The sequence below is a fragment of the Hippopotamus amphibius genome, chromosome 6 (assembly GCF_030028045.1).
Source record: "Hippopotamus amphibius kiboko isolate mHipAmp2 chromosome 6, mHipAmp2.hap2, whole genome shotgun sequence".
Taxonomy (NCBI): Eukaryota; Metazoa; Chordata; class Mammalia; order Artiodactyla; family Hippopotamidae; genus Hippopotamus; species Hippopotamus amphibius.
Genome location: NC_080191.1, coordinates 102,632,558 through 102,643,892, shown reverse-complemented (window position 1 = coordinate 102,643,892; position 11,335 = coordinate 102,632,558). Strand labels below are relative to the sequence as shown.

Below are 11,335 nucleotides of genomic sequence, written 5' to 3'. Positions count from 1 at the left end.
TAACCTTCAATAGAAATGTATTTTGGAGGCTGTTGTTTGAACGGTGATGAGGTTCCACCACTTGGAAGGCATTTAGAATCAGGGCTGACCTCACTGTTATTGTTTTCATCCTCTGTCTCAGTTTGCTCACAGCTAGGATCAATCTGCTCAGTTATGGGCTCAATTCCAAGCCGCCAAGGAAACATCGGTGGCTCTTGTGTCCCAAAGTGACTCTTAATGGCCATCTTGACCCTGCCTTCATCCATCACTGGAAAATGAAAAGCAAGTATGTCTTTAGCAAGGAGCTTGAGAATATCTCACAAAGAACTGCTGACTCTTGGTTGATTTAAAGAACAATGAACAGATGTGACCTGTTCAGAGCCAAAGCCACGGCGTACACCTGTGTTACCTCCAGGAGGCAATGAAGCTTCTTTGATGGGGGACCACAGCGCAAAAGTGTGTAGGGTGGAACCTTGCCCAAGGAATAACCCCCAAACTTAGCTTCTGAAAAAACCATCAGAAGCAGGTTTCCCAAGGTTGGCTTTAATGACAGGCTCTCAGAAAGAAGCTCCTTTCTCAAGCAAGTCTGCCCTCTGAACTCAGAAAGTGTGTATGTGCTGCATTTTTGTAGTGAAGGAGACATTAGCAATGGCCAGTGGCAATGTCCTTGCCTGCTTTGCTAAGGTCATCTGACCTTCTGCTCCCCTGACATCACAGTGGCCCTGACATTTCATAAAAGCACAGACATACCCCTTATTCTTTGGCTTTTTTGTGATGCTGAGTTGGCCAGGCAAGTTCTGGCTCTCGGGTGGTTCAGGGTGGGCAGGAAACCGCACCAGTTCATACATCCTTGGATGGAGTGTGGCCATTCACAGGGGTTACACTCACCTCTCCTTGAGAAGGTTGTATGCACCCACCCACCCACAACCCCGATCAGTGGATTTTCCATGCTTCCTGGCTATTCAGGTGGGACCATCCCACACCTGTGAGAGCACAGGTGCTTGGGTAGTGGGGGCCACAGCCTTTGGACAAGGAATCCACGTGAGGAGCTGCAGCTGGCTCCTCTTCTTGTTCTTTCTTTTGTGTCTGTGCTAGCACATGTTTCAGTTCCCTTTTCTGGGGAAATCTTCAGGTGGATACACTTCCCCAGGTTCACCCAAGGGAACAAAAGCGCTTTGAGTGTACACAGGGGTTTGAGTGAGTCCTGAAACTGATCCAGGGTCACTGAGTACAAGCTTCTAAAGGTGCCCTCAGATGGTGGGAATACCCCCAAACTTTCCTTCACGCAGTCGGCTTGCCTTGGCAGGGGAGGGAGGGAGAAAAGCACCCTGACAACCAGGTGGCCGGCGCTGGGTAGCCTGTGATCTCTTCGGGCTGCCACGTGAAAAGGGGGTGAGGGCTTCCCCACTCCGCCATCCTAAGGCTTTCCGGGAGCGAGGTTTTGTGACGGCGCCCCGGGGGCCCCGGCCGGCCCGGGCTGGAGACGGGGCTGCGCAGGGCGGGCGGGCCGGAGGCGGAGCGGGCGGAGCGGGCGGCGCTGCGCTGACGGCCGCGGCGGAGAGGGGGCGACCGCGCCCACTTCCTCCTGCGCTGGGTCCGGGGACCGCGGCGGCGAGCTGCGCCTTCCGAGTGCGCCGGGCGGTGGCCAGACGGCTCCGGCCCAGCCTGCGGCCGCCACCCCCGCGCTGCCAAGTCCGCCTCCCGCATGGACGCGGCGCCGAAGCGGAGCCGTCCGGAGGAGCTGGCTGAGCTCCCGCCGCCTGCCCGGGACTCCGAGGAGGAGGAGGAGGGGATGGAGCCGGGGCTGGAGGAGGAGGAAGAGGTGGACCCCCGGATCCAGGTAGGGCGCGCGGGGTTGTGCAGGAGCCCCGGCATCTGCGCCGAGCCTGCCTCACGGCACCCCCCGCCCCCGGTGCCTGCGCGCGTGGGAGGCGGCCACGTAGGTCCGGGGCTGGAGGGGAGGGTCTGAGCACCCGGTTTCACCCGGCTCGTGGGAGGCTGCGGTGTCCGCGTGGACGCGGCCTGACTCTATCGCCGGGGTACCCCCGGCAGGACCCGGGGGTCGCCGTAGCGTGCTCCGCGCTTCGGGCAGATGTGCAACAAAGAGGGAAGGGGGCGGGGGCGCCACGCCGGTGTCGGGGTACCCGGCTGGGCCCGTGGCTCCGCGGGCTTTGCGCAGCCTCCGGGCTCCGGGAGCCGCGCCGGCCGCGTAGGCGCGGATTCCCGGGGCGGTGGGCGTCGTGCGTCCCTGCAGGCGGGCGGCCACCCGTGCCTGGGGGTCGAAGCCTTCACCTGGCAGAGGTGCCCGGCCTGAGTCATCTCCCTCCTCCCCTGATTCATTGTTAGCAAACCGAAGGGTTTATTGTCACCACTGGCTCAGCCCCCCGCTTGGCCTCAAAGGGTTTAAAACCCAGCTTTTCCTCCTTACGAGGTCGGGTGTGAGCAGAAATCGGGGACAACCCGTGCGCAGAGCTGACGCGCCAGAAGGCGAGAGGGTTGGCCTGGTTCCTGTGCCTCCATTTCTCCCGGAGATGATTAAAAAACAATTTCCAAGCCGAGAACGCCGAGTGACAGCTTAACCTCTTCACCCTCTAAGCAAAAAGCACAGCACATTCCTTTCCAAGATCCGCTTTTCTACCCTTTCCATAAATCATTTTTTTTTTAAATACTGTTTTTCAGCATGCGCTGCAATTTCTGGAGACCTAATTGGTTTTCCAGTGTGCAGATCAATTAAAAGCTCATTTAACTCAGCTGTTGCGTTTAAATGAATTGTTATGGCAGGTTAGCAAGATAAAATTCAGGTGGAAAACATCTTTGAACTAGGAGTTCTATTAAACAAAATCAGTTCGGACGACTAAATTTTGTTTTCTTGGTAGGGGAATTCTGTTCACAAGATCCTTTGTTTGCAGAGTAAAAGGAGTTAACTTCATACTGGGCACTTTTTACAAAATGTCGGTCTGAATGTTTATTTAAAGGATTAGGATTAAAGCTAGTTTTAGTTGTTTGTTTTGTAAACAACTAGGTAGGTTGAATAATTGGCAGTTTGAAAAGACTTTTCTTCTCTACAGAAAAATACTCAACCATGGGTGAGTTAATGCCAGAATTCTACCCTTGGTTTAAATTATTTCATTGGGTTTGTTTTGTTATCCTTTCTGCAAAATTCTTGTTCTAAAGCAGAAAGCCTTGTTTTAATGCAGCCTCTAAACCATTTGTAACAGGTGGGTTTACCTGAAGGCACATACCTGTAATAGATAATTGACCTGAGACAAGACAAATTCCTAGGACCTCAAGTCATTTTCAAAAAGGCCACCATCAACAAAAACGTTTCAGAAATGCTGACATTCATTTGTTCTTTCAGCCAAGGCTCAACTGTTTTCCTTGAGAATTAATACTGACTTGTTTGTCTTCCTATGAATTGTGCCCGAGTAATTTGCAGGTACTGGGGCTGAGTCATACTGGAAACGAAAGACAAATCCCTGAAATCTTCTTTCTGTCCCTTGTCTTCATCAGGGAGAACTGGAGAAGTTAAATCAATCCACAGATGACATCAACAGACGGGAGACTGAACTTGAGGTACAGAAAGCTGGGTCCCTGTTCATGGTGAAGTGGCGTTTGTCCCACTGACACCAGGCCGGTTCATTTTGTTTTAATAGCTGGAGGGTGGTTGCTGGCGTTCCCTTAAAGTTGAGCAACTGCCTGCTTCATGACAGAATAAATTACGCCACTGAGGCCAACTTGTGGGTGGAACACATGTGGATCCAATTTCAGGTGGTTTCCACCATGGAAGCTCTGAGAGGCCTACGCCAGGGCCTTTACACATGCTTAAGCCCTAAAGTTAATGTGTCTGTGAAAAAGTTAAAAGGACCGAGGGGAAAATTAGCTGTGCTCTTTAATGGACGAGAATGAGTGAGCTCACAAAATCTTTTAAATATTTTAGGGCAGCTCCGTACTTTGGTACTTGGAAATACTGTGTGTTTCCTCAGAAAGACTTAGACCTTTTTTGACTTTCCGGCCCTCATCATTCAGCCCCTTTCCACTCCCCTGCTTTTTTCTTTATTGTCTGCTTGTGTGTAGAATATAATTATCTTAATGGTAAGGAAAAGCTGTTTAGACTGGGAAGGGCTTTCCTGCTGGGAAGACTCTTGGGAGCTGAGAACTTGATTTGAATTTCATGAGCATCTTCCAACCTGAGTGTAAACAGATTAGCATTCTTCACAGCTCCCACTTCGTCCCCATCACTTTTCAGCAGTGCTTGGTTTTACCATCCATCAGCAGATCTGAACAACCCCTGCTTCTGTCTGAGAGCCGTGGGAGGACCCATTTCTGTAGTGGGGAAGGTCAGCGGAAAGGACCAGACACTGCTGGTCCCTACGAGGAGGGAGTGGGAGATGGGAATGTCATCTACCAGCGACACTCTGGCAACCGTGATTTCTGCTCATGTCGAGGCCCCAGGGGTACTGAATCTGGATGTGGCCCTGAGAGCCAAAGCAGGTTTTCTGAGCTGTGTGTGAAGGGGTCTTGCTCTGTTCTGATGATAGGCGTCTGTGAATACTCTTCTCCCGCAAGTGAAGTACAATCTGTGTGTTTAAATTTTCTCTTCGTTGCGTAATTGAAATCTCTCAGAATTTCACATGTGTAATACGTTCAACAACAAACCCCCTACCATTTGTCTCAGGATTTGGCGTTTCCAAAGTGGTTTCACAGGCTTTATCTCCTTCCTCCCTGTCGCAACAGCCCAGAGCTGTGCTGTCCAGGATGGCAGCCTTTGGCCACATGTGGCCATTTGAATTTAAATGTAAATTAAGTGCAATTAAATAAGATGAAATTTCACTTCCTCAGTCACAGTAGCCACGTTTCAAGGGCCCAGTAGGCACTGTATTGGACAGATCAGAGAAGACTCCCATCATCCTAGAAAGTTGTACTGGACGGCGTGGGCCTGGCAGGTAGGGAGGCGGGGACCACCTCTTCTCCAGGGGAGGACACAGCCTCCTCACAGTTCAGCGACATGGCAGGGGCTGGTCATTTTCCAGGTGGCCTCCAGCTCTCGTATTCTACTCTCCCAAATACGAACAGACAAGTTCGAAATTGTTTTTTGGCAAAGTACTGATGTACGCATTCAACACGTATCCGTAGGCCTGTCCGATGCTGGCCCCTGTTCTGGTGGCGCTCCCCTTCCCAGGGCACAATTGTTTCCTCTCTGCACTCTTTTCAGCCCTGATTTCTGAATCCCCTTTCTGAACACACGTATGTCTTTGTGGGTCACAGGAGGCATGGGACAGGTGTTTCCTGCTTGGCTCTGGAGAGCACCGGGCAGCAGCCGAGAGAGGTGGTCAGGGCTGGCCTGTGTCTCTGGCTGCCCTTTCCGTGGCATTATTATAACTCACGTGGACTCAGGCAAGTGTAGAGCAAGCTCCGTATGTCATGAACACTTCCGTAGAAGCCACGCTAAAAAAGTGACAGGAAACAGGTGAAGTTAATTTTAATCTATTCCTTTAACCCAGAATGTCCAAGATAGAATAATTTCAATATGGAATCAATACAAACAATCACGAATGAGGTGTTTTATGTATATTGTTATACCAAGTCTTGGAACTCTTGTGCATCTTTTACACCTAGAGCACATCTCACTCTGGACTGGCCACATTTCAAGTTTGCAAGAGGTGCCTGTGGCAGCCCGGGTCTAATCAGTGGGGTTTCAGCCTCCGTGCAGTCTCTCTGGACCCTTGTCGTGCAACCAGAACTGCCGGGGAGCTGGTGGCTGTGTGTCTGGGGGGCTGTGTCCCTTCAGGTGAGCAGTGGGCACCCACCTTGTGTTGGGCACTGTGGCCCCTGGAGATACAGGCAGATACAGGTGTAAGACAGAGGTCTTGCCTCAGGGAGTTTACGTTTCAGGTGGGGGTGGGACATGGAGGGGTGGCTAGTGATTACTGATTGTGATGAGTCCAATAGAAGAGGGATGAGACAGAGGCGACTCTGGAAGACACCGGAGCAGAAGCCTGCCAAGCAAGGGAGCCCTTGTGTGGGGTGGCAGATGGAGAGAGCAGTGGGGATGCTGGGGGAGGGTGGGTACCAAAGGATGTGGGGCCGGAAGAAGCCGCTTTAGTATACAGTTGGTTGTCCTTATTCGAAGTATTTTGCTGAGGTTGCCGTGAACCTTGAATTAGTGAATACTGAACCGTGGCTCTCAAGGGAGATATTGTGACCGGAGGCTTTCGGGAATTTTAACCCTCATTAGGCTCCTGTGAGCCTCTGGTTCCAACATTTTCACCCACTGATCAGTACATAACCTTGTGTTATGTGTGTTTCTGTTGAAGGACACCTTATTTAATGTGTATTGTTGGTTCATTCATGTTGAACTTGGCCATCAGCACTGTGGCTCAGCCTGATCAAAGCTCATGCATGGAACACGTGTTTTCTCCATAATGCTCACCACAGCTTTTCTGGGCTGAGAACTCTAGCCAGCACTTCAGCACTAGGCTCAGGGGCCGTTTTAAAAAGCAGAATCACCTGCACAAGGCACAGAAGTGCAGAAAGCGTGGCGCTAAATGGACTGTGTAAAGGACGCTTGTTTACAGCGTGAGAGCCGGATCAGGGCGGAGGGCAGGTGTTCATCCGCCCCGGGAACAGGCACGTCAGGTGACTGAAGTTTCATGCCACTCTGTGCAGGTCCACGAATGACCGCTGAGCAGCCCGGTGTTGGTTTTGGAATCAGTTTTAGCGAGTAGGCAGATTCACTAATTTGGGGTCCACAAATAATGAGGATTGACTGTATATAATTTCGGAGCCTCTAGGGGAGGGTCTTTTGCTGTTTGCATTTCCTTTCCTTTGCTTTTTGATTACGGTCTGCAGGGCCCAGCGCCCCTCCTGACTCTGAGTGATTATGGTGAATTGGTGACCCCTTGTTCATAACATTATTTACAATATGCCAGACATGGAGGAAACCTGAATGTTTATTGACAGGTGGATGGATGAGGAAGGTGTGGTACATATATGCAGTGGAATGTTAGCCATAAAAAATGAAATAATGCCATTTATAGCAACATGGATAGACTTGGAGGGCATTATGCTACGTGAAATAAGTCAGACAAAGACAAACACTGTGTGCTATCGCTTATATGTGGAATCTGAAAAATACAGCCAACTGGTGAATATAACAAAAGAGAAGCAGAATCACAGATAGAGAGAACAAAGTATTGGGTGTAAGACAGGCTCAAGGACGGAGTGAACAACACGGGGAAAGTAGCCAATGTTTTCTGATTGTAAATGGAAAGTAACCTTTCAAAATTGTATAGAAAAATTAAGAAACAACGAGTTGGTGACCAGTTTGTGGCGCAGTCGCCTCTGGGCAGCTGTAGCCGAGGTGTCAGCGGGGATTCGCCTTTGGATCTCATTCCACGTCTCAGCAGTTTAAGTGGGAGGTGACCAAAGGCGTCTGACGTTGGCCTGTTGGCAGGCAGACGTCTGCCCCTTCCTGCGACCTCGGTGTGCTCTGACCTTGTCTGGCCAGCATGGTATCCCCTTTGCGCTCTGATTTGTATCGAGGGAGCCAGCTTTTTCAAGCTATGGAAGGGAGTAACCTTTCAACCAGAGAGGCTCTTGGATATAAACCCAGTGTTTCAACTTGAGAAAACACATGTATTTTCCCCACAGGCACATTGGTTAATCAGCTTTAATTATTAACTCATGGAGTATTTCTTGAGCACCTACTATGTGCTTCTGTGAAAGCCCATCTGGAGGGAGTGAGCCCAGGGGCCAGGTGGGGGAGGGGCATTCCAGCAGTGGGAAGAGCCAGTGCTAAGGTGGGAGCAGGGCTGGGGGTGGGGCGAGTGATGGATGGAGTGAGATAAACAGGTCTTTTGGTGCATAGCAACCCTGCCAGGTGAGGCAGGCCAGGTGAAGGTGTGGATGCGCTTTTACAACACATACCTACCCAGTAGAGCGATCTCTTCTGAAGTGTTTGTTACAACCAGAGGCAGCACAGAGAATTTCTGAGTTGTAATCAAGATGTGTAATATTCCATGCCAGTTATTTATTTTTTACCGTGGTGTGTCGTGTTGTCTTATTCCCGCTGCTTCCTCTGAAGGAGGGCTGTTCTAGGGTGTGAAATGGTCGAGGAGGGGGAAGGACGCAGCCAGGCCCAGCCTTCTGCAGACGGCTTTTCTGGTTCCGAAAAATCACAAGCTGAGTTTTCCAGCCTGCCCTTCCGCGGGGAGGCAAAGGCAGTTCATTGTAAATGGCCTTGCTCTTCCCCTCAGTGCTTGGGTGGGGGTGGTTTGAAAAAGCATTTGGTTCTGGATGTCTGTGTTCCTCAGACTGGCCTAAGGCCTGCACCCAGAATCTGCCTTTTCCCCGGCTAGAAGCCAGCATATCTTTTCTTTTCGTTTCTTTTCTTTTCGTTTCTTTTCTTTTCTTTTCTTTTCTTTCTTTTCTTTCTTTTCTTCTTTTCTTTTCTTTTTTTTTTTAAAAAAAGATTGTCGTGGGGGGGACTCGGGGGGGGGGAGTCAAGGAAGGTAGGGAATACGGGGATATGTGTATAAAAACAGATGATTGAACCTGGTGTACCCCCCCCCAAAAAAATAAATAAATAAATTAAAAAAAAAAAAAAAAAAGATTGTCCTGAGCTTGGAAACTCGGGGTGGGAAACGGGAGGAGAGGGTGAATTGGGAGCAGCCTGGACTCGTAATGAATTTTTTGCACAAGTCAGGGGAAGAGAGAAATTCTTTTCCGAGAGGACAGTGCTGTCACATCTTAGCACTTTCTCCTTTAAGACGTGTATATGTGTGTGTGTGTGTGTGTGTTGTGCATGAATGAGGCTGGGATCTCTTCGTACCCAGGTGAGATCTGTTTCTGGAAACAGTGGCCTGGAGGCATTCTTGTAACCGGCACTGAGGGCCCCCCCGCCGGCTGAGCCCTGTCCCCTGTGGGGTCCTCACCTCGCCGGGGTCTCCTGGATTCAGGCCTTGGTCACAGAGCGAGGGCCCCAGGCAGGGTCTTGGGAGCCAGGGGACACGTTGCTGCAACAGGGGGCATTGGAGTCGAGGCGTGGGGACCTGAGTTATTTGGCAGGGTGAGCAGCCTGCAAGTGGAGGGGGAAGACGCCGTCGGTGCAGACATCCCCTGCAGCCTGTGTGGGCGGGGAAGGAGCACGGCTCATGAGACCCTTTGGTCACTGGCTGGCTGTAAAGATCAGCACACTTGAGGTCTTTACTGGCTCTCTGGGGGACCCAGGCTGGGGCTGCAGCACCTGTCCCCACAGCTCTGACCTGAAGGTTGGCCATCAGAATAGTGGGACTTAGGGCTTCCTGCTTGGGTGACAGTCCCCATACTGCTGCCGGGATGTCGGGGGAGAGTGACTTTTGACCCAGCACTTGCAAGAATTTATGCTAAGGGGATAACTGGACAAGGATACGGATCCAACAATATGCACTGCGGCGTTGTTTAAAAATGCTGGAAACATTGTGAATCTGCATAACTGTTAGTAGGGGGTTGATGAAATGAATGAACGCAGAGCCCAGGCGGGGCTGAGAGAATCCGGGCCTTCAGATGATGCCACAGCTTGTTATTAACCTAGAAAGGCGTCTGAGTGGGAAACAGATTCCAAAAGCGCGGAATCATTTAGAATCGTGGTGCTATTCTGAAAAATACGTTTATATGCATAAAAATATCTGGAAAGGATTGCATGCCAGTTATCGCTGGTGAGAGATGAGTAAGATGTATTCTCTTTATACGTTTCTATATTTTCTGAATCATTCGCATTGAATTTGTATTACTTTACAGTCAAAGGGGGAAAAAACCCGAAGTCCTGGGGAAGGGGTGGGTGGAGGGATGTCTGGCATCAGGTGACGTGGTCAGAACCTGAGCTCTGCTGACTTTGGGGGGCACTTGCCCCTTGGGAGCTGAGTCACCTCGTCCGAGAGTCTGAGTCGTGATCCTCCGTGGGTGGCCTGGGAGACGGGAGGAGATGCTGCGAGGGAGGGCTTTGCTAGCCGCACAGCCTGCGTGGGTGAGGGAGAGGCTTCCTGTGTGCAGGGCTGGCAGGGAGCACCAGGGCCTGCTGGCTGTAAGATGCAGGGAAGGTCCCGGCGAGATGTGCATCGGAGCCAGGCCCACCGCGGCTCTGCCGTCCTCCCGCCATGACATCTCCTTGTCAGAGACTGGCTCTGGGCAAGGGGCCAGAGAGAGGGCTCGTAAGGCCAGGAGTGCAGCGGGATGGGTTCTGCGGTCTCTGGAGCTGCAGGGTTTTGCCCTGCAGCTGGCCTGCTGGGGTGTGGAAAGCCGTTGGTTCCCTGCATGAGCCCTGCCGTGATAGGGTGTGTCTTCTCCTGGGATTTGCCTGGCACATCACGGGTGCTCAGTAGATGTCTGAGTGATGAATCTCAACAGATTGCCCCTTCGTGGCTGTGTGACCTTGGGCAAGTCACTTACTGTCTCTGGGCCTCGGTTTCCTCATCCCATTGATGGTGCATAGTAAGCCATCAGTAAGTACCATTGCTGCAGGGCTGCAGCGTGGTGGGTCCTTGCAGGAAGGACGTGTGTCTATCCTGGAATGTCTTTTCTGCCTTTTTTGTCTCCTAGCTGCTCTTTGATAATGATGATAGCTAATAGTAATAATAATACTAAATGCCTCCCATGTGCCAGACCCTGTTCTGAGCGCTTTGCATAAAGTCACTGAATCCTCAGCACGACTTTATGTGGCAGGTACTGTCATCCCCATGTTGCTGATAACAGACCGAGGCCTGGAGTTCCGGAGTCTTGCCCTCGAGGAGTTGCCCAGTGGCGCAGTTGACGTTGTCTGTTGACGTTCTTTGTTGGGGGGCTGTCCTGCTCATGGTAGCAGGCTAGCAGCATTGACTCACTAAATGCCATTAACCCCACCCCCCCACGCCCCAACTGTGACAACCACACATGTCACCAGACTTGCAAGGGTCCCAGGGGAGGGGGGCAAAGTTGCCCCTGGTGGTGCCCGAGAGCAGTGCCATCAAAGTGTGGTCCTTGCAGGACCGAGTTAAAATCGCAGCCTTGGGCCCCACCCAGACCTCTCGACTCAGAATCTGTGGATGGGAGCACGCAGGAGCCTGTCCTGACTGGCGCAAGCAGTCTCATGCGTGTCCGTCAGGCTGTGTTCCGGCCATTTGTGTACTCGGCTGGCTCCCCCACTGGACTTGGCCCCTGGAGGGCGGGGCTCGGCCTCCCCATCTTTGTGCCCAGTATCTCATGCGGTGCCTGCACACAGGCGTGTGGCAAATGTTGGAATGAATGGCTAGAGTTTGCGGTTAGAACCAAACGCCCCGTGGACTCGTGGCTCTTGGCGTTGTCGTACGCAGTGACCTACAGAACAGGCAGGTCCCTTTTCCCT

General features: G+C 51.6%; 1 protein-coding gene across 1 annotated transcript in view; it reads left to right on the top strand.

Annotated features, from left to right (window-relative positions):
- Nucleotides 1–1,493: 1,493 nt before the first annotated feature.
- The window catches only part of SH3BP5 (SH3 domain binding protein 5), a 69,895-nt gene continuing 60,053 nt past the window's right edge, over nucleotides 1,494–11,335 (top strand). Inside the window, exons 1-2 of the mRNA XM_057737864.1 lie at nucleotides 1,494–1,819; nucleotides 3,490–3,552. Of these exons, the coding sequence (XP_057593847.1) occupies nucleotides 1,685–1,819; nucleotides 3,490–3,552 (198 nt within the window). The 5' untranslated portion in view covers nucleotides 1,494–1,684. The remainder of the gene's footprint in view (nucleotides 1,820–3,489; nucleotides 3,553–11,335) is intronic.